Source organism: Miniopterus schreibersii (genome assembly GCF_964146895.1).
Source record: "Miniopterus schreibersii genome assembly, chromosome: 14".
In the NCBI taxonomy this organism is placed as follows: Eukaryota; Metazoa; Chordata; class Mammalia; order Chiroptera; family Miniopteridae; genus Miniopterus; species Miniopterus schreibersii.
In genome coordinates, this window is record NC_138114.1 from 9,155,458 (window position 1) to 9,178,221 (window position 22,764).

Sequence of the window (22,764 nt, forward strand, 5' to 3'; positions counted from 1 at the left end):
AGTGCAGGTGGGAGTGCTGGGGTCTTCCCTAAAAAACGCGTTCCTCACAACCCCCAGATCCAATACACTTCCAAAGCTACCTCCTAAAGCCCTAGCATCCACCACTTATGCCTCTCTGCAGCACCCTCCAGCACTCCTGTGTCAGCCTCCTTCCAGGAGTCATGCCTAGACTCCCTCCAAACTATTCTCCACCCAGCAGTAAAGGGAATTTTTCAGAAATGCAAAGCTGACCATCTTGTCCTAGCTAAGTGTCCTCTGAAGGCTTCCCAGCATATTGGCATAGATAGCACCTTAATTCAGCCTCATAACCCCAGGCTCTCCATCTCCCTCTCTCCAGCTCCCTTCAATCTCTGCCCTATCCTGACTCCACCCACACTGGTTCATGCCACAGGACCTTTGCACAGACATTCCTGCTGCCTGACACACTACACTCTTCCCCTTCCCCAAATCCTACCCTTTGCCAAGTTAACCTGCTTCTTCAGATCATGTGTCAAAGGCCACTTGCTTCCTTTAGGGAAGCCTTCCTGACCTATACTATCTACAGCCACACTGTCCTCAACATAACCTCTGGCCACACTGGCCATTAAGAAATTGCAATGTGCAACTGCTGCTGGGAACTGGGAATTTAATTGTGCTTAATTTCTATTTCAATAAAAACTGGTACTATGTTGTTATATTTGAAATAGCTAGGGTTATGTGAATCTTACTTTTTCAACAGCAAATTTTATGAAATCCACATATAGCTCAATTATCTTCCCCAATATTTAGCATCTGAATTGAGAAGTGCTGTAAAATACACACCAAATTCAAAGACTTGACAAAATATACAAATGTCAAATCTCACTAATGTTTTTGTACTGCTTATATGTTGCAATCATATTTTAGATATATTGGCATAAAAATAAAAATATTAAAATTCATTTCACATGTTTCCTTTTCCCACGTTAATGTGATAGCACTGTGTCCCTATCAGGTGGCAGGCAGAGGCCATCGTTTAGAAGGGAAAAGTCTGATCATGCAGGCCCCCAGGCCGCGGCTCAGCAGAAGGCAGCGTTTGAGAGGCTGGGCTCTGTCTCCTTGAGTCAAGCCAGCTCTGTGCACCAGGGCTGTTCTCTCCAGTCGGGATTCTTTGAGAGGGAAAGGAAATTTAAGACAATGGTGAAATAGCTCCACTTAAGATAGCAGCTGCCCTAAGGTCTTCCCTCAATGCTAGCTTTGCCAAAACTTAAGGTTTTTAAAGCACATTATCACATTCAAGCCCTCCCTTCAACCCTGAGACTGGCAAGCCCCCCGCTGCATCTGGGATCTTGGACAGGTGGAGCACGCTCAGAATGGCACGGCGGGGAGTACAAACTGGGTAGCAGCTCGTTCTCCTGTGCACTTGCTGCCAGGCCGCAGCATCCTGACAGGCAGGGAAAAACCGAATGCACTCAGTGACAGAGCAGGTGTTTACCTACTTCGTCCCTGTTTATCGCACACCTCTGAGGTCCCCGACACTGACAGTGAGGTTCTGGAGCCTGGTGGTGAGCAGCAGGGAGCGCCGCCTCAGGAGGGAGTCGGTCAGGGCGGTGGTTCCGACACTTGGATCTCAAGGTTGCTACTCTTAGATGATGGAGATCCTCAAAGAGTTTTTCTTCATGTAGGTTCTAGCTCTCAATTTTTACTACGTAAGAAATTAGAGCTAAGAAAAATTTAGCAATTTGTTTTAAAAGAACAAAAAATAGTCTATTATATGGTAACATAAATAGCATATTCTTGAGAAAAATATTTTTCAAAGCAAAAACCATTTGCAGGAAAGTACCAGTTTTACATTTTTGCAAGTCCTTTAAGTCTGGCCTCAGAGAAGCAGCTGGATTCCCCTACCTGTAGTTGGGCTGCTGCACTATTGCCCACCACGCAGCCCTGCACCCACGGCCTTCCCCAACCTTACACCCTTCTTTACGGCTGAGGTTTCAAGTTAACGTTCTGCCCTCTTCTGGGAGACTCACCATGGAGGTGGCAGAATAAGTACCCACAATCATCAAGCATTCGTCCCTAATGAAAACTACTAAGCCAACATTCACGGGAAAATACTTTAATGATGGTTTATAGTACAAAAGAATTAAACAGACGTAAGAGAAATGTGAGGGAACCTGCAAATCCATAAATTATATTGCTTTAAATCTTGACGTAACCGAGATGCTGAGAACAAACAGGTGTCCCATCAGCAGGTTTCCACTTCTCTTCTCAACGGCAGAGTCTGGGTGACGAGTCCAGCAGAGACCTTGCTCGGCTCCAGTGCTCTGCGTGTCACTGACAAGTGCTACATATCGGAAAGCACCCATCTCTTGCAGACCCAAGAGACAGTCCATCTGTCTGCAGCTCACTTCAACTGCTCCGTAGGCCCCTTCAGGCTGGACTTCTGATTTCTTTTTTCTTTTTGACCCTGAATTCGAAAGAGCTTCTTCCTGAGCTCCTTCTGCCGCTTCAGCTTCTCTTCCTCCTCCTTCTGCTTTGCTCTGAAGTGCTCTTTATTGAGCAGGTGCCGCTGCTCCTTGGCCTTCCTCACCTTCTCGCGGTGCACTGTACTCAGGGCGTCCAGCAGGGCGAGGACCTGATGGGGACAGGGCCAGTGAGTGCCAGAATATTCCTACCGTTACAGCGTGCTCTCCTCCTAAGTGTCACGGGGCCTAACCGCCTCAGCTGGATCAAAGCTAAAATCAATTCGTGATACGAATGAATGTTAACCTAGTGAAAACTTCTCCTTAACTAGGGAATTAAAATCTGCATGAAGATACACATAGGAGCCTAGTTACTTAGTAAAATAATAATGGCCTTACCACAAAACTACCTTTGTTAATCACTCTTGGATACTATGTAGAAACAATTAAGACAGAGTGACTGGCCAGCTGGGTGCCTATGACTCCCCAGCAAAACCCGTGGGGCAGAGCACGGCTAAACAAAAGGCGGGAAAAGGGCCCAGCCCTTCCTCTAGCTTCCAGCTCTAGTGCCTTGAATTACTCTGGCCCATATCCTTTCCTGATGAAAAGCGAGAATATGGTGGAAATGCCATGTGCTCAGAGCATTATTTTCACACCTAAATGCAACACTCAGAGGAAGCCATTCGTTGACAGTACCTTTCTTTCGTGAGGTTCCCGTATGACGGCTGGTCTCAGCCGGTCCTTTGGCACCTTGCCTGCCTTTGCTTGGGTCTTAGGCTTGTTCTTAAAGGGCAGGGCCTTCTGCAAGGCTTTTGGAATGTGCAGTGAGTTAAAATGTTTCTTTTGCCTCACAATCAGCTGAAAAACAAACAAAGACATAAATTATTATCTATGTGCATTTAAAACTTGCATTAAATCTTCTCAATGGATTGTTGACTTTTTCCACAAGATCAGTAACATCAGAATCTGCTGACCATCAGAAATAAGGATTCACTCATCTATCAAACATGGACTGCCTTGAAAGACATGCACAACTCTAGGCAAAACAGGGAAATATATAGAATATTTATAATTCTTCTAAGAATTCAAATGTGCCCACTTCTACAGTATGGACTATGAGAGTCTCAACAGAGTAGATTAACAGATCCAAAGTTTCTTCTAATGGAAAATTCAGGCCTTACCTTTGGGGCACCGAGGTGGTTTTTTCTGGCCTTACAAGAATAATCTAGCTGTTCACCTTGTCTATCAATCTCTCTGGATTTAAAGACACAGCTCTTCCTCTAATCAGAGCCAGTGACCCCACCCCTGATTCTCACTGGGAAGTTTAACTTTATTCTGTTTCTAATGGAAGGCCAGCTGAAAAATTTGAGATTTAAACAACAAATGAAGGCAAAGCACACTCTACATTCAATTTTTAAAGTAATCTAAATTCTGTGCTTAAATTGAAATGACCAAAATCCTTAACTGCCTCAGAAATAGTTAATAAATAGAGAGTTTTGACCTAAGCCTTTGCCAAGGTCAACATCAACTATATAAAGAATATTTCTACCCAGCCAGTGTGGTTTAGTGGTTGAGCATCAACCTATGATCCGGTCAGGGCACATGCCAGGGTTGCAGGCTCGATCCTCAGTAGGGGGCGTGCAGGAGGCAGCCAATCAATGACTCTCTCATCACTGATGTTTCTATCTCTCTTTCTCCCTCTCCCTTCCTCTCTCTAAAATCAATAAAGATATATATATATTTTTAAGTATTTCTGCTATGTCCTTAAATTTATTATTAAAGATATCATCTACAATAATATTCAATACGCTGTTTTAAGAACCTAAAATGCTTTAAAAATGAAAGAATCAGAGAAATCACCTTCTAAAAGGAGTAAGCACTATAGACTAGACAAGAAGTACCACATCAAAATTTTATTAACTATTTTATAGGAAAAAGTAATGGCTGGAAAAACTTTTGTCTCAAGCAGAATGGCAGACTGATATCCTGAACTACCATCTTATTACAAAACAATTAAATACTCTGCATTAAAAAAAAAGCAAGTGTTTCAAATGTACTGTTAACCTGTGAAGAAAATAATGAAAGTTTTGAGAACAAAATCTAAATGAAAATGAGACTCTAGACAGATACTAAGAACTTAAAATAAAAAAATAGCGATGAGGCCAAATTGGCAAGGACATGGACCAGCAAGAAGGTAAGCTGCTAGTGGGATTCTCACCAGGTATGACTTCAGAACACTACAGGCATCACACACTGAGGTTGAACACATGCATACTCTGTGATCTGGCAACCCCATCCTTGGGGATCTATGCAACCAAAATGTGTGTTCATGCACACCAACAAGTCACATATATGTGTTCAGGGCAGCATTTACAATGGCTAAATATTGGAATTAAAGTGCATCAGTATATAAACTGACATCATCACATAACAGAATTCTACTCAACAATAACGACAAATGAATGTCTGCTATATACAAGAACATGAGTGAATTTCATAATACTATTTAAAGGAGCCAGGCAAAATATATGCTGTATTTTATAAAACTCAAAAACAGACAGACCTAATTTATATGTCAGGAGTCAGATAGTGACTATCCTTGAGGTAGAGAAGGAGTAGTGACTGGGAGAGGTCGCAAGGGGGCTTCTGTTGTGCTGGTAATTCTATTGCCTCATCCAGGTGATGGCAATCTGGGTGTCTTAAAAATTCACTGAGTTAGCCCAGCTGGTGTGGCTCCAGTGGTTGAGCATTACCCCATGAACCTGGAGGTCGCAGTTCAATTCCCAGTCAGGGCACATGCCTAGTTGCCAGCTGGATCCCCAGTAGAGGGCATGCAGAAGGCAGCCAATTGATGTTTCCCTCTCATCGATGTTTCTCTCTCTCTCCCTCTCCCTTCCTCTCTCTGAAATCAATTTAAAAAAATAATAATAATAAATGTATATGGTCGAAAAAAATAGTCCAAAAGAATAGTAAATGAAAAGTTTAAGTCTCTTTTCCAAATCACAGAAAACTACTACCACTTTCCACGGTTTCTTCTAAAATAGCCTATGACTCTACAACATGTTCATTCAAACTTAATGTTAGACTTTCTATCTGAAAATTCAAAGCGCAGGAAATATTACATACAAGGCATCTGGACGACCCATACAGAGCCCATGTGTGACTGTACCTTATAGAGAGAATCCTTGTTGGGCTTTAGTTTGACATGATGGGCGAGCCGGAGTTGACCAGTTGTCCGCATTCCTGACCAGGTGTCCTTCTCACCAACTGGTTTCAACAAAGACGTTACTGGATTATAGAAGGTTGGAATGGAGACAGGATACCAAGTTCTCAGGAAGACAATATCTGGAAAGAGAGGGGGAAATTTACTTTAACATTTTCAGAAGAAGGTTCAGATCCATATGTCAAACAAAAGAACAAAACACTTAACCCAAACTTCTCTAGTTGGCTACACAGTACTTGGAGACAGATTTTACCAGGTGAGCTACTCTTGAATATCACAAAACTTCTACTGGGTGTGAACCACGTGGCTCCAGGTACAGTGGGACTTGGCACACTGCCCAAGATCCTCCAAACCAGGGAAATCTGGAACTGACCTCAGCTTTCTATAGACCTGAACTATACCCTTAACCCACACTAGCTAGAAATCAAGAGCAAATGGTAACACGCTGCTGTGAACATAGCACCGGAGATATTTACCGCTCATCAGCAACTTATCCTCAAAGGTGGCCCGGAAGGCTCCTTCTGGAGTTCGGAGTGCTTTCTTGATCTGTCCCCTTATTCCGCTGACAGTTCGAATCACAGCACCTTCAAACTTGGCAACTTCTAAGGCAGAGTTAAACATTCCCTACAGATATATATATTAAAAAATATATACACACACAATCAGATACTTTACTTTTTAGTTCATAAATACATCCTTGGTTATAAGACATAGAACAACTCATTGAGGGATGATAAAGGTAATAATCAAAATGCATGTCCCCCCTTAAAAGTAGAATTACTAGGTCAAAAAGAATACAACTCTAGCTTTGGCTGGTGTTGCTCAGTGGTTAGAGCATTGGCAAGTGCACCAAAGGGCCATGGGTTCAATTTCTGGTCAAGGGCCTGTTCCTGGGCTGTAGGTTTACTCTCCAGCCCTGGTCTCTCACACATCGATGTTTCTCTCCCCACCCCCCAACTCACTCTCTAAAAATCAATGGAAAAAATATCCTCGGGTGACGATTAACAAAAAAGAATACAACTCTATTTTATTTTCCCCAAAATAATGTTAATTAAGACTCTACTGTGCACTCATTAATGTGCACATCACTGACATCGCTGTAGAGTAGATCAAAAGACAACTGTTAGACTGAATCAGCCTAGACAGCCTCTGCTGTCCTCTCACAGGGCTGGACTGCAGCTCACTTCCTATCACTTAGGTGCACACACTCAGAAAATAGCGAGCTACATAAATGCTACATTATAAGAACATTTTATCACCACCTTAACTCTGTGTTAAAGGAAACACCCCCACCAATGAAATTTTCAATAAATGTTCAAGTCACCCTCCTGTGTTATATTGCATAAGGGTCCGTTTCTTTGTACACTTGCCAACGAGTATTTTGAGAACTGCTTTGGCTATTTTTCTACTGATCTGTTTGACAAACCTATGATTTTTCTCTTTTCTTAGCACAAACCAAAAAGGCAAGAAACAAAGCCTAGTGAATGATTACACATTTCAATGTTAGCTCTATGACAGTCTCACATGGAAGTAACAGTCACAGCCTCAATTACTAAATATCTCTATTTTACTTCACTTTAAGATTTCTGAGCATATTTAAGTAACAGAAACCAAGAGAAAAAACTAAACTAAAAATATCAAAGACCAAGTTTATAAAAAGTTTTAAAATCCTTTTCTGAAAACATTAGACCTACACTTCAGAAGTATTTCATTCCTCCTTTAATAACACATTTATAAATATGTAAATATACAAATATATATTTATACAGGCCTTACATAAATATACAGACCTTAATGAATGAAGTATTCTTGAAAATTTTATATGGAAAACCAGTTAGCTTTAATTTCTTCACAATTTTTATGGATTTATCCAGATCAAGAACAATTCCTGTGGCAGCTATTCGGAAATCGGGCTAAAAAGGAAACCCCCAAAATTTATGTCAGCAAGAGAAAAACTACAATCCTCTGTGATACAATAAATTACCAAAGTACATTTCAGTTACAATCAGCTGAGAGAAAACAAGAAAGAATATCTGAACATGCAAAACAGTATTTTAAAAAAGCAATCTGAAACTATAATAAACTAACTAAAGCTGATGTCTTCAGTATCTTCCTAAGGGTGATCTCCTAGTAACATAATTTCATGACAGTGACCTATTTGGGATAAAAAGGAACATGAAAACTTGGTTATAATGTTTAAGAAATTAAACTGTGGACCTCCAGGGTGGGTTCCATCTGCTCATTGTTCTCTCTTCTTTTCTGTTAAATGGGGCCACTAAAACCTGCTCTGATTGATCAAAGGAAGACTCAGTGAACATACTCTGTTAACCCAGCATTACAGGGGGAGTCTTATGTCTAGCTAGTATCTGATATATCCCCAGAACCTAGTATAGCACTTAGCACATGGTGAACACTGCTTAAATATTTTTAGAAAAATAAGTCCAAAAAGTGCATAAAAATATAAAAATCAGTACCATTACAATTCTTCTGTTATCTCCCTCTTCTCCACTCCCTCAATCTACTTAAAAAGATGTAGGAAAATTTTTAAAAAAGATAAATTTACTATACACACTAAAAATGAGCAATTTTCCACTTAAAAGTTCCATATACATATTCCATATTCAGAATATATCTCAATATGTAAAATAAAACATCCCAGATACTTACTGTTACACCATCAACAAACTGTATTGCCAAGAATCCAGTTCCTTGTGGAGTGATAGGACCTTAAGTAAACAAAAAAATAGTGAACCACAAAATTCAGAATCTGTTTTACAAAAATACACACTCCAATCCAAAAAGAGAATTGGGATTTCATAAAATGAAAAAAGCAAAACTATAATGATAAAGCCTAAAACGTTTAAATTACCCTAAAGGCAAATTATTCTAACCACATCTCACCCCAAAAGGCTGCTCCACAATGCATGTGCTGCGGCGTGTACTTCAGAAGCCTCTGTCTCCCGTTGTGGTCCTCAATGTAATAGAGCGGGATGGTCTGAAACCTCCTCCACCCCACGGAAAAAATGAGCGGATCTCGGCACTTGAGAATTTTTTTATACCAACGATGTTTCTTCAGACGCATCTGAGGAGAGAAAATTTTTCAATAGAATTATTCAGTGAAAGTATGTCCAAAAAACCTCACTGTCAAGTCACACAGCAAAGGGTACCTACCTGTACATATCCAACACTGCCCTCGCTATTGCCCAAACCACCCAAAATAATTGGGTAATGGGGGTCAAAGTTAAGCACGAATTCACAAGGGATGTTCTCTATCTCAATTCGGACATACATCCCAGGTCGAAAACCCTCATATTGAACTCTTGCTTCATCATCTTGATCTTCAAATTCTGCCCGGTTAAGCTATATATGAGAGGGGGGAGAAAAAGACAATAAAAAACCCACCACGCTGTCATCTTTAATAAATGTAAGATTAATATTTAAAAAATGAGCAATTTCAAAATAAAGGAACCATAAACAGAATTATCTAGGCTTTATCCCAATTAAAAATAATATATATTGTATCTGTACAGTTTGTTCAGAGTATGTCCCAATAATTTTCTTCTCTGTTATTCCAAGGTATAGTAAGTAAATTGGGCAACTCAGAAAGGAGCCCTAATGCTGGTCAGCAAACACCCTCAACTTGCCCAGTCCACACTTTCTTACTCACCAAACAATTATTTCATACTCTTATCTTTTCTTCAAACACCCAATACTCACCCCCTCACCCTCATTCTTAGCTGTTGACTGTTTCCTAATTCTCCCTAAAGTGAAGCAATCTACAAGAATTTCAACAGTCAACCCCTCTACCTGGGTTTACTCCCACATCTAGCCTTTTATTACAGCTCTACACTGTTCAATATGGTAGCCACAGATGGCTTTTTAAATTGAAATTAATTAAAATTAAATAAAAAATTTTAATTCATTTCCTTAGTCACATTTCAAGTGGCCAGGATCAGCATGTGGCTAGTGGCTACAATACAGTACAGCAGAGAAATACATTTCCCTCATCACAGAAAGTTCTGCAGGGTGGTTGTTACAGATTATCCATCAGTCTATTTAATGTCGAGTTTCACTTGCACACTAGGTATCACCTACTCTGGGACATCATTACCTGTTTTTCTCTCATCTTAAAACCTGCTTCCCACTTCCTTCAGCTAGTCTCCCATTTTTCTGCTTCTTTCTGAGAAAAATGCCCCAGAAGTTACCTATAGTTGCAGTCTCCATTTCCTTTTCTCCCATTCTCTTAAATTCCCTAAAACTGGACTTGAACTCACACTCCATAAAAATGTGTGCCAGAGTCACTTAAAGGCCTCAACATTCCTAATCCAGTGGTCGATTGTGTCTTAATTGCAGTTAACACATCAGCAAGATCTGAAATAACGTATCACTTCCTTCTACAGTGGCTCTCAGCATACCTCGGATTCTCCTAGATTCCTTATGCCTCCTGAGCACTGCTCCATCCCCACTGCTGCTTCTTCCTCTGTCCAGCCTCTTACAATGGAGTACCCAGGGTCAGTACCGGTCCTCTCCTCTCCTATCTCTGCACTCACTCCCCACATCATCCCATCCATTTCATGGCTTTAAGCAGCACCTAGACCTAAGTCCTTGGACCCAACCTCTCTCCAGAACTCCTCACCGACTACTTGACACTTGTCTGAAAGATAACCCAAAACTCAAACCCAACAGATCTAAACTTCATCTTCCCAGACAAACCTAAACCAACTAGCTTTTCTATCTGACTTATGAAAACCTAATTCATCCTTATTTTCTCTCTCACACACCTCACATTCAATCCATCAAGAAATCGTATTGGTCTACCTTTTAAATAAAGTATACCCAGAATCTGATTCTCTCTTTCACCTCCACTGCCACACACCTCCCCATCCCAAGTGTGAGTTACTTTAATCGTACTGAACTCTTGCCACAACAACCCTCTCAAAGGTCATAACATCACACATATCCATCCTCCGCTCAAATGGGCCCATTTCACTCTGAGTAAAAAAGTCAAGTCTGTTAAAATAGCCCATGAGGTTCAAGGTGATTTTAAATTGTAAATGCCTGGCCCTAGCTGGTTTGGTTCAGTGGTTAGAGCGTCAGCCTGTGGACTGAAGGGTCTTGGGTTTGATTCTGGTCAAGGGCACATACTTTGGTTGCAGGTACAGTCCCTAGCCCTGGCCAGGTGAGTGCAGGAGGCAACCAATTGATGTGTCTCTCACATCGACGTTTCTCTCTCTCCCCCTTCCACTGTCTGTGAAAAAGCAATGGAAAAAATATCCTTGGGTAAGGATTAAAATAAATTGTAAATGCCTGAAGAGAAGACTTCAGAACTAGCTTTACATTTCTTAGTCACTTTTGTTAAAGGCCAGTACTGACTTGGGACCACTAGGTTAATGACTAACCAGCAGATACTTCTTTGACGATATGACGGCCTACGTTGAGAAAAGCCTGTTGACCACAGTTTCACAAATTATATACTTAACTTGCATAAGGCATACTGAGGTATGTTCCAGCTTACAGAGATCCTTGGTGCCCCCACTTGTCAAGGCACCCACCATCAGCTGCATACACATCTTTGTGGGTCTTTCAGAATGAGTTCAGCATCCTAGGCAAAGAGGCTAGACTATCTCCCTTTTAGCATTCCACATGGCCTCCTTATTTCCACATCTGACCTTAACTTGAAATATCCCCTGAACTCTGACCAAGGTAAGTTTTCAGAAAACCCTTCCTGAAGAACACTAGTGTGTGGATCAGCCACACAGGCCAAGAATCACCTACCCATTCAAATGATCTGATATGGTTCCAGGGAGCAGTCATAGGAATGCTAAGGCAATGTTGGAATTTACATAAACTCACTGTCTCAAATAACTACACTGTGAGATCCTCAAAAGCGGTGGGAGCGTCTTGGCATTTCTATTTCCTCAGCACTTAATGCTTGGTACAAAATAGGCTCGGATAGCTTCTGATTTCTTCTGACTGAAGAAACAGATGACTGCATGAGTAAACATGAACAAACACACTCACCTCGGAGTCCACACGAGAGGCACAGAAGGAGGTCAGAGAGCAGGGAGCTAAAGAAGGCTAAGTATGCACAGCACTGTCTACAGCCTTGAAATAAGGCGGACAGGATCTGAGTTTTCTTACCTGCGCTTGTTTCTGCATTTCCCCTTTAAGGTCATCAAAGTACGTGCTTTCTCCTTCATCATATTCTGCATCAAACATCTCCTTCAATTTCCTCTTCTTATCCAAATGCTTTTTCTTGGCACTTTCCTCTGCATCAGGGTCAATTTCTTCCTTAACTTCTTCTTCTGTATCTTCAATCTTAAATTTCCAGAAGAGAAAATTTTGCAAAAGTTTGTGGAGATGTTTTTTTTAAAGATTTAAAAAGTTTTATTGAGCTGCAAAAATCTAAGTTATGATCATCATGAAAACAAAACAAAACATAGCCTTGGGCTCTAAATAACATGTTCTGTTACAGAGACACTTAGACATCTGTATTACAGTGAACTGCTCTCCTCAATCCATCTGGGAATGCCAAGTGTGAGTAAAGGAACAGCACATGTCCCCAACCCAGATGCCTCCCAATACTGTTCTAAAGAAATTTTAGGGAGAACAGGGAATTCGTTTTTCTAAATGGCATTATTTATTTTTGTTTAGATATGAGTATTTTCTTTTTTTCCTCTTTTTATTGAATTTACTGAGGTGAAATTGGTTAATGAAATGACATAGGTTTAGGGTGTATAATTCTGTAATACATCATCTGTATATTGTATTGTGTGTTCACCACCCAAAGTCAAGTCTCCTTCCATCACCATTTACTCTTCTACCTACCCCCATCCTCTCACCCACCCCCTCCTCTGGTAATCACTATACTATAGCCTGTGCTCAAGAGTTCTGGAGTTTATTTTGTTTTTACTCAACCGCTTTACCTTTTTCACCCAAACCCTCTCCCCTCTGACAGCTGTCAGTCTGCTCTCTATCTACGTCTGTTTCTGTTTTGTTTACGAAGAGGCGGATGACAAAAGGAATGGTGGAGAGAAGACAGTGACCCAAGAGCTAAAACTTTCAATGACTGAAGAATCATAATGACAAGAAGAGGTAATAAGTGTTATTTCAAAGATAAAGAGTAACAAGTAAACCAATAACCTCTGACCTGTCCCCACCCTCCATGTTTTCAGGAAGGAATCCATCCAGTCTCTAATCTACACAGACAACAAGGTAAGAATTTTTCAAAATAGGCCTCTTTCAGAATATACTGACCACAGATGAAAGACCAGTGGCTGACAGCCAGCCATGGCAAAGTCATACCTGAGTATCCAGACCTGATTTTCCCTTGTGCACGTCTCCTGTTTCCAGGTCTTCAAAGTCACCATAGAGCTCCTCTGGGAAAAGAACATCCAGATGACTGCTCTGTGAACAGGGTCTGCATGTGACAATCTAGTACCCAACTCCAGGTGCAGCGTGTTCTGCATCCCAAACTTCATTTTTACTATTCCCACCGTTACACACCCCAGAAATATCCTGCACTTATAGAGGCAGGATTGTTAAACTGTATTTCATCACCTGCTTGGGTTAAGTAAACAAGCCCAATCCACGTTTCCAAACTTTACTTCCACATCCCACACAGCCAAGAGCTACTTTCCAGTATAAGTATAAGACACTGTAGCAGAGATGCACAGAGACATGGTATGCATGGCCCTGCAGGTAAGACCCAAAACCCAAAAGTTCAAAGAGTGACTTGAAAAGCCACGGCTTAGATAACAGCACATGTGAAAAAGAGCCTCACCAGTAAGCTGAACACAATACAACTGTGTGACACACCTAAGGAAAAATCAGATTACAAAAGAGCAGAACCCAAGACAGCGCTGAGCCCACATGAAGGGCCCATTCATTCATTCAGTTGTTTTTGAAGCTCTAAGTTTAGTTATGAATATTACCCTTAAAATAAATAGACAAGTTAAAATTCTTCTGGGAGGCAACTTTAGAAGGGTATTAAAACATTTTCATATAAGAAAAAGTCAAAGAGCCAAAGAACCAAAGGAAATAGACAAAATGGGAAGATTCCATTGTATTAGAAACAAAAAATATTTAGAAATAATAAATGTGCTAGATCTTTAATTAAGTATTATAAAGGTTTTACTATGTTACCAAAGGACACATGGAATAACTGGCTAACACTTTCAAGCGTTTTACACTCCAGGCACTGCTCGAAGTACTTTACATGTCTTCACTACATTTTCCAACATGATCCAGAGAAGAAGGTATTATTAACATTATCTACTGAACAAATAAAGATTACCATGTGTTTGGAAAGGAAGACTCAGTATCACTAAGATGCCAATTCTCCCTTTAACACAATTACAAGAAAAATAACCACCAAGGCCCGGCCGGTGTGGCTCAGTGGCTGAGCATCATCCTATGCACCAGGAAGTCACCAGTTCGATTCCTGGCCAGGGCACATGCCCAGGTTGCAGGCTTGATCCCCAGTAGGGGTTGCACAGGAGGCAGCTGATTGATGTTTCTCTCTTCCACGTTTCCATCTCTCCCTCCCTCTCTGAAATAAGTAAAAACATATTTTTTAAAAAAATAACCATCAAGGATTTCTAGTCTGGAAAAGATGGTGTAGACACATTTCCTTTGTTATGTATGTAACATCAGCTATGTACATAACATCAACTCCAGAAATAATAAAAGAGCACAAACAATTGAAAACCTCAGGGAAAAAACCTGAAGAACCAAATGGAAATTACAGAACTGAAAAATACAATAACAGAAAAAAAAAAAAAAGCAAAACCTAGCTAGATGGCTCAATAATAAGAGCAGAGATAGAGGACAGAATCAGAGAACTCGAGGCCCAATCAATAGAACTTATCCAGTCTGAACAACATAGTGAAAAAAAGCCTAAAAACAAATGATCAGAGCCCCATGGACCATGGGACAGAAACAAACGATCCACCACTTACATCAACAAAGTCTCAGCAGGAGACTGAAGCTGGAAGAGAGAATGGCTCAAGATTTGGTGAAAGACACACTTACAGACTCAGGAAGCTGAGCAAATCTCAAATAGTAAATCCAAAGAAATCCACACCAAACTTCTGAAAACTAAAAACAAAGGAAAACAATCTTGAAAGCAGCCGTAAAGGAATGACAGATTACTTGTAGGGGCACAAAATTCCATTAACAGGGTATTTCCTCTCAAAAAAGTGGCATGTTTTTCAAGAGCTGAACGAAAGGAACTGTCATCTATGATGAATTCTATATCTGGTGAAACTACCGTTGGGAAATAAAGACATTCTCAGACAAAGAAAAACTACAGGAATTTGTCATTAGCACAATCACCTTTAAAAATGGCTAGAAAGTTCTTAAGCAGAAAAGAAATTATAACAGGAGAAATCTAGGAACACCAGGAACAAAGAAAAAACAAACAAACAAAAGATCAGAAATATGAATACCTAAACTATCCTCGTAAGTTTTTAAAATCATATTTGATAACTGGAAAAAAACCAAACTATAGCATCATCTAATACTCAAGCCAATGAATGACATTTTAAAAAGGGGTCTGAATGGAAGAAGCAAGGTTTCCACATGTTACTCAAAGTGGTAAAATGTTGGTGCCAGTGGGGTATTATATTACAATATGTATAATGTAATACCCAGAGTAAACACTACAAAAACCATACAAGGAAATACACTAAAAAACACTGTAAACAAATCAAGATAGAAGGAAAGAAAAAGGAAACAGAAAAAAACAAAAGAACCAGAGTAAATAATAAAAAAATAATAAAACAGACTTACAAATTACATAAGCATAAGTACCTTAAATGTAAACGGCATAAAAACACATTAACCTACAAGAAACTCACTTTAAATTTAATGACCTAAGTAGGTTGAAAGTAAAAGGATGGAGAAAGATATACTATGCAAACTCAACTTTTAAAAAAGCAAAGTGCTATATTGATATCTCATAAAATAACTTAAGAGCACAAAAAATTATCAGACCAAGAGAGGCAGTCCAGTGTCAGGTGTTGGCTGTCTGACCATAACCCATAACCTTAGGGCTGGAATCCCTCCCTCACCAATGGATTGACTAAAAGGAGACCGTAACATATAATGACAAAAGAATCAATCCACCAGGAAGATGTTACGATCCTAAATGTGTATGCACCAAAATAGAGCAAAAGCTGAGAGAGCTGAGAGAAGAGACAGATAAATCTACAATTACACTGGGTGACTTCAACATCCTCCTCTCAGCAACTGATAAAACTAGACAGAAAATCAGCAAATTTACAGAAGATTTGAACAACACAGTCGACCCATCAGAATCTAACTGACACATATAGAACACTCTACCCACCAAAAGCAGAATACACAATTATTAAAGTACCCACAGCACATCTACCAAGATAGGGCACATTCTGGGCAATACAGCAAATTGCAACAAATCTAAATAGTCCGAAATCATAAGAATATGGCCTTAGAATATAATCTAATTAAACGAAATCAATAACAGAAAGACAACTGGAAAATTTCTAAACATTTGATAATTAAACAACACACTTCTAAATAAAGCATGGATCAAAGAGAAGTCACAAAGGATATATAAAAATGCATAGAACTGAATGAAAATAAAAATACAACTATTATGAAAATTGTGGAGCACAGCTAAACAGTGCTGAGAGGGCAACTTACAGCACTAAATGCTCACATTAGGAATTAGACAAGTTCTCAAACCAAAAACCTAAGACAACTTAAAAGTGCAAAAAACCAGAAGTAAAGAGCAGAAATCAACAAAACTGAAAATTAGAAGAGTGCGTGCACCAAGGACAGGCCATGTGAAGCGGCCATCTACAATCCAAGGAGACAGCGCTCATCAGACATTAATCCTTCTGGCAACTCTGACCTTGACTTTCCTGCCTCCAGAACTGTAAAATGGAGAATGATAAATCTGTTAAAGAAAATCCATCAGAGATGGATTACTTAGAAAATACACTGTGATGATAAATCTACAACAACACATAGCATGGCCAGGCTTGAAGCAAGCAGAACACTTAGAAAGCGATCACATCTTCTGACCTGAAAGAGTATACAGTAAGTACTACATTGTTTTAGTTATTTGAAGAAAATGCCTGTTTGATAACTTTTCTTTCCCAAGTACAGCTCTTTTTATTTTTCTTCTATTCCTAAGGCAAAGACAGCATTTATTGTTCCTTACTTCCCTCTTTCCTTTCTTTTCTCTCTGTTTAGCTAATCCTTACATCTGTGAGTCTGACTTCATTTATTCATCCCAGAGGCTTACAAACTATGGCCTACCCTTGTGTTTTTTAAATTGTGGTAAAACACACCTCCTTGTTTTTGTAAACAAAGTTTTACTGGAATACAGCCATGCTCATTTGCTTACATACTGGCAGCTTTTGTGCTACCACAGCAGAACTGAGTAGTTGGTACAAGGAATATATGACCTGCAAAGCATAAAATATCTACTATTTACCAAAAATAAAATATTTACAAAACTACCACTTTGTCCTTTATGGAAGAAGTTTGCTGGCCTTTGGTTTATTTACTCATCAAGTAGATACTGACTGCTTGTTATGTTCTAGGCAATGTGCTAGGCATTGAGCACTTATTGGTGAAAAGGGCAGTTTCTGCCCATTAGAAGTTCTCAGTTCATCTGGAGAGACAAAAATGATCTTCCAGACGCCCTCCTTTTCCCCCGTGCTCTTCTCTCTTCCCCTCTCCTCTTTCTCCTCCAGTATTTACTGAACATCTGTGTATTAGGACTGTTCTAGCCATTGGTGCCTTTTCCTGAGTACCAATTAACTTCTTTTTTATTTTTAATCCTCACTCGAGGACATGCTTAGGAAGAGGAAGAGGAAGAGGAGGAGGGGGGAGAGAGAGAGAAACATCAACCAGAGACAAACATCGACTGGCTGCCTTCCCTACATGCCCTGACCGTGGACCAAACCCACAACCTGGGTATGTACCCTGACTAGGAATCAAACTGGCAACCTTTCGGTGCACACAAAGTTGCTCAACCAACTGAGCCGCTTTCTTCAAGGTCCATATCTAATGAGTCAGTTGACCAGGGAAAGAAATAAGATCACTATGAAAGGAAGAACCAGAATATTACCCATAACTCCTGTCCGTGTTATCCAAAGCATCTCCCAATTGACTATTATTTTCAACCATTAAACATATGAAAGAGCCTGGCCGGGCGTGGCTCAGCGGATGAGCATCGGCCTAGGATCCAGGAGATCGGGGTTCAATTCCCGGTAAGGGCACATGCCTGGGTTGCGGGCTCCATCCCCAGCAGAGGGCGTGCAGGAGGCAGCCGATGAATGACTCTTTCATCATTGATGTTTCTCTCTCTCTCCCTCCCCCTTCCTCTCTTTGAAATCAATAAAGACATATTTAAAAAAAAAAAAAGATATGAAAGAAATGACAGAGAAGGTGGCCCCACTGAAGAACATGGCCCCTCCTTACCATCCTCTGCCAAGAGCTTAGCAGCATCTTTGTCGTCGTCCCACTTTCCGGTCACGAAGCAATCTCTGATGCTGTTCATGACCTTACACAGAAACATGGACACTTAATTACACACGGAGAGTCCTACTAGCCACCGGCCTCATAAGTAAACAGATATTTACTAATTCAATGGATTTTCAAAGTTTATTAGTGTTCTTAAGGCAATGCAGTTAAACAGCATTTTAGAAAGTTGATCTTACTATTTGCTACTCCAGACTTATTGTGGCTCTCTGAAAACTTAATTCCTTTGACCAGTGATAATACTCTGACAAAGAATGAATGTCTTGTATGGGCATTGTAGTGTAAAGAATACTGATGAGGGGCTCGGTCTCAGATCTGCCAGGCCATCTAGTATACACACGTAGTGGGTGTTTGGTGCACCTCTTAAATATAGAATTAAACCTTGTACACAACTCTCCATTTCAGAGTCTGTCTCCTGGGGAACCTGACATACAAGACAGCACATGTCGTTCACTGCCCAGGCCTCAAAGCCACACTTGCAGAAACCTTACACAGGTCTGGGCTTTCACGTGAATCATATTTTGGTTATGAATCACACTTTTCATACACAACCTAACTCTCAGAGTAGCCTCAAGCTACCATGATTACAATGGGTGCAAAGGCAAATCTGTCCCCTTACTCGCTCCTTTATGGCTACAATTGTTCACGAAACATTTACTGAATACACCCATTTTAAGACAAGAAATTCTGTAGGCAAACTGTTCCCAAATGAACCTTAGATCATTAAGCTTACTAACTGACAGGGGAAACAAAGATCAAACAAATTTTTTAAAAATTAGAACTTCCATGAAAAGCACTCAACTTACTAGGAAAAGAATGGAACGTCCTCAACGTCATAAAGGGCATCCATTAAAAAACCCACAGCTAGCATCATATTTAACGATGAAAGACTGAGAGCTTTCCCCCTAAGATCAGGAACAGGACAAGAATGTCTGTTCTCACTTCTATTCAATATTGCACTAGATGTTCTAGCCAGGGCAATTAGGCAAGGAATGGAAATAAAAGGCACCCAGTTTAAAAAGAAAATCTGGGCCTGGCCGGGAGTGGCTCAGGGGCTGAGCGTCGACCTAGGATCCAGGTGATCGAAGTTCGATTCCCGGTCAGGGCACATGCCCGGGTTGTGGGCTGCAGCCGATCAATGACTCTCTCATCATTGCTGTTTCTATCTCTTTCTCTCTCCATCTCCTTTCCTTTCTCTGAAATCAATAAAGATATATTTAAAAAATAAAATCTGTCTCTATTCACAGATGCTATACTCTAGTATAGAGAAAATCCTAAGGAATCCACTGAAAAACTATCAGAACTAATCAATCAATGAGCTCAGCAAGGTTTAAAATATGAAATTAATATAGAATAAATTTTATTTCTATATATTACCAATAAAAAAAATCCCAAAATGAAAATGAGAAAAAAGTTCTTTTTATAATAGCATCAAAAATAATAAAATGTTAGGAATAAATTCAACAAAAGTGCAAAACTTATACTGTGGTAACTACAAAACATTCTTGAAAGACATTTAAGATCCAAATAAATGGAAAGGTATCCCATGTTAATGGATCAAAAGGCTTAACATTGTTAAGATAGCAATACTATCCAAAGTGATCTATAGACTCAACGCAGTATCTATCAGAATCCCAGATGGCTTCTTTGTAGAAATGGAAAATTGATCCTAAAATAGAGAAAATCCAAGAGATCCAGAATAGACTAAACAACCTTGAAAAAGAAAACAAAGTTGGAAGATTTACACTTCCAGATTTCAAAACTTACTACGAAACAATGGGAATCAAAACAGGATTGTGCTGGCATAAGGATCAATGGAATTCAATTAAGAGTCCATAAATAAACCCATGTATCTATAGTCAAGTGATTTTTTTGTCCTGGGTGCCAAGGAAAGGCACTGGGGAAGAAACAGTCTTTTCAACAAATAGTGTTATAGGGCAACTGGATCTCCACATGCAGAAGAATATAGTTATATTCATCTCACATCAAATACAAAAATTAACTCAAAATGGATCAAACACCTTAATGTTAAGAGCTAAATTATAAAACTTAGATGAAAACATAGGAGTAAATCTTCATGACCTTGGATTTAGTAATGGTTTCTTGGATATTATACTAAACACACAAACAGCAAAAATATAGACTGGGACTTCATCAAAATTTAAAACTTTGTGCTTCAAAGGACACAGAAAAAGACAACCTACAGAATGGGAGAAAATATTTGTAAACCATTTCTATCCTGAGTATATAATCTACTCTTACAACTCAACGATAAAAGACAAATAACCCAATTTTTTAAATGAACAAATTATATGACTAGACATTTCTTCAAATAATATATACAAATGGCCAATAAGCACACGAAAAGGTGCCTGACATGATCAACCATCAGAGAAAGGCAAGTGAAAACCACAATAAGACACCACTCACATGCCTTGGGTGGCTATAATCATCATCATAATAATACAGATAATAGCAAGTGTTGGTGAGGATGTGGAGAAATCAAAAGCCACATACACTTTTGTTAAGAAATGTTAAATGATGTAGTCACTTTTGAAAAGAGAAATGGGAGAACATATGAGGAAAACAACTTTAACTGTTTTAATCACATTAACAGTAACATGTAATGTCCTGCTGAAACTGTCTCATGTATAATGTATCAAATAAAGCAAATGAGTGATTATACGATTTTCTAATTTCACCAAACAGGGAATAATTTCTCCAGTGAAAAAACAGTTACAAATGTAAGATAAAAGAGATTCAGTAAAAACCCTGTAGTTCTGAATCCTAATTGGAAATACCTGTATGGAGCCTCTTCAATTTGGCCACTGAAATGGCCTAAAAACAATGACCAACCTACAGCAATGACTATTCCTATGTCTAGACTGTGATGCTGAAATGCCATTTTGTACTAAAAGAAATCAGGGCTTTTTATGACTTCCACTTCTGGCATCAGAAATATAACAAGGTGATGCTGGAACACCTTGTCACATCAGATAGTAAAAAAGCAATCAAGGATCAGTAGGACCGTGTCAGAACATAGGGACCAATGTGAAAAGATTCCCACTGGGCACCGATGGAATAAACCTGAGCATCAATCAGGTTAACAAGTGCAGTGGAAGGAAACACTCAACTATATTTAAGTCTGTGAGTTCAAAATGACACTTAAAAAAAAAACTGAGTCACTTTTGGAGAATCATTCTGAAAACTGATAAAGAGAATCAAGCATTTATCCTGCTTATATGCGACTGGACAAGCAAACAGTAGATGAGGGGAAGCTTCTCTTATAGAGGTATGCTAGGTAATACACACCACAGAGAAACTTGAACCATTTTACATCCTCATAAAATAATGGATCTAGGCACCAAGGATCAACAGCTTTTAACATCACAAGATGATTTTATGTGCCTCCTAATGAAAAAACATCACCAACTAGGAAGCAGTCTTGCTGAAAACAAAAATCAAACCTAAATCCAATCAAACTTCTAGATGTGTTGTCCACAGGGTAGCTACAACCATGTGGTTATTTAAATTCTAATTAATAAAGATTACATAAAACTTAAAATGAACAATTTAGTTCTTCTGTCTCATTAGACATTTAAAGTGCTCAACAGCCACAAGTAGCCACATTGGACAGTTCATATATAGATTATTTCCACCATCACAGAGTTCTATTGCTATTTCTCTGTACCAATTTATAGGAAAGACAGAAGAGTTATAAACTGCACATACAGTTGCAATGGAATCCATAAAGTCCAGAATATGAGAAACTCTATACACCAAATACTTGGTTTCTTAAATTAAATGTAAGGGAAGGGAAAAGATGAACAGAGAAAAGGATTGCGTATTTAAAGACTTAAAAGGCACAGTGAAAACCAACCCCCCCCCAAAACCTGGTAAAAGTAAACTATGGTGTATATGATGCAAATGTGGAGCATGAAATGATGAAGGAAATGATTACCACAGAGTCGTGGTTCCTTCTGCAGGGAGGGGAAGGATCAGGACTAGGATGGGCACATGGTGGTCACAAAGGTCCTCACCTAGTAATCCGTTAAGTTAAACAACTATTTTATGTAGTCTTCTAAAATCTGCATTAAATTTTACCATAAAACAAGGTTACATGATATCTCATAAAGTACATAAGTGCTACTCAGTAAATTAAAACAGCTAATGAGATAATGACTGGACTTCTCTGAGGCATGACATTTAAGCTAAACAGAATGATCAAAAGAAGCCAGCTTGGGAAGATCAGAACATTCCAGAAGAGAAAACAGAGGAGCCAGAGGTGTAAGATCAGATTAAGCCTGGCATGTTTGAGAGCTGAATGAATCCCAGTGTGACTAGAGTGATGAGCAAGGAAAGAAAATTTACCACCAGTGTCACAGATTCATTTGTTTACAAATAGCATAAATTAGAACTGCTAACTCAGGGACACTAGATTTATTCAAATTATAAAACAAAATACTTTAAATGTATAAAACTTAAGTGCAATGCATCAAATACTATCCATACTAAAAGCAGAACATTTTCCTTTTCTCTATCACATAGGCACATGGTCTGACTAAACTCAGAACATTTCATTGC

General features: G+C 39.4%; 1 protein-coding gene across 4 annotated transcripts in view; it reads right to left on the minus strand.

Annotated features, from left to right (window-relative positions):
• Positions 1 to 2,058: 2,058 nt before the first annotated feature.
• Positions 2,059 to 22,764, minus strand: part of BMS1 (BMS1 ribosome biogenesis factor) — a 36,375-nt gene continuing 15,669 nt past the window's right edge. For all 4 annotated transcript variants that reach the window (XM_081158528.1, XM_081158530.1, XM_081158529.1 and 1 more), the window contains exons 13-23: positions 18,121 to 18,202; positions 12,949 to 13,022; positions 11,785 to 11,961; positions 8,815 to 9,003; positions 8,545 to 8,725; positions 8,311 to 8,369; positions 7,434 to 7,556; positions 6,120 to 6,267; positions 5,590 to 5,765; positions 3,117 to 3,278; positions 2,059 to 2,593 (exon numbers count right to left, since the gene is read on the minus strand). In XM_081158528.1, the coding sequence (XP_081014654.1) occupies positions 2,363 to 2,593; positions 3,117 to 3,278; positions 5,590 to 5,765; positions 6,120 to 6,267; positions 7,434 to 7,556; positions 8,311 to 8,369; positions 8,545 to 8,725; positions 8,815 to 9,003; positions 11,785 to 11,961; positions 12,949 to 13,022; positions 18,121 to 18,202 (1,602 nt within the window). In that variant the 3' untranslated portion in view covers positions 2,059 to 2,362. The remainder of the gene's footprint in view (positions 2,594 to 3,116; positions 3,279 to 5,589; positions 5,766 to 6,119; positions 6,268 to 7,433; positions 7,557 to 8,310; positions 8,370 to 8,544; positions 8,726 to 8,814; positions 9,004 to 11,784; positions 11,962 to 12,948; positions 13,023 to 18,120; positions 18,203 to 22,764) is intronic.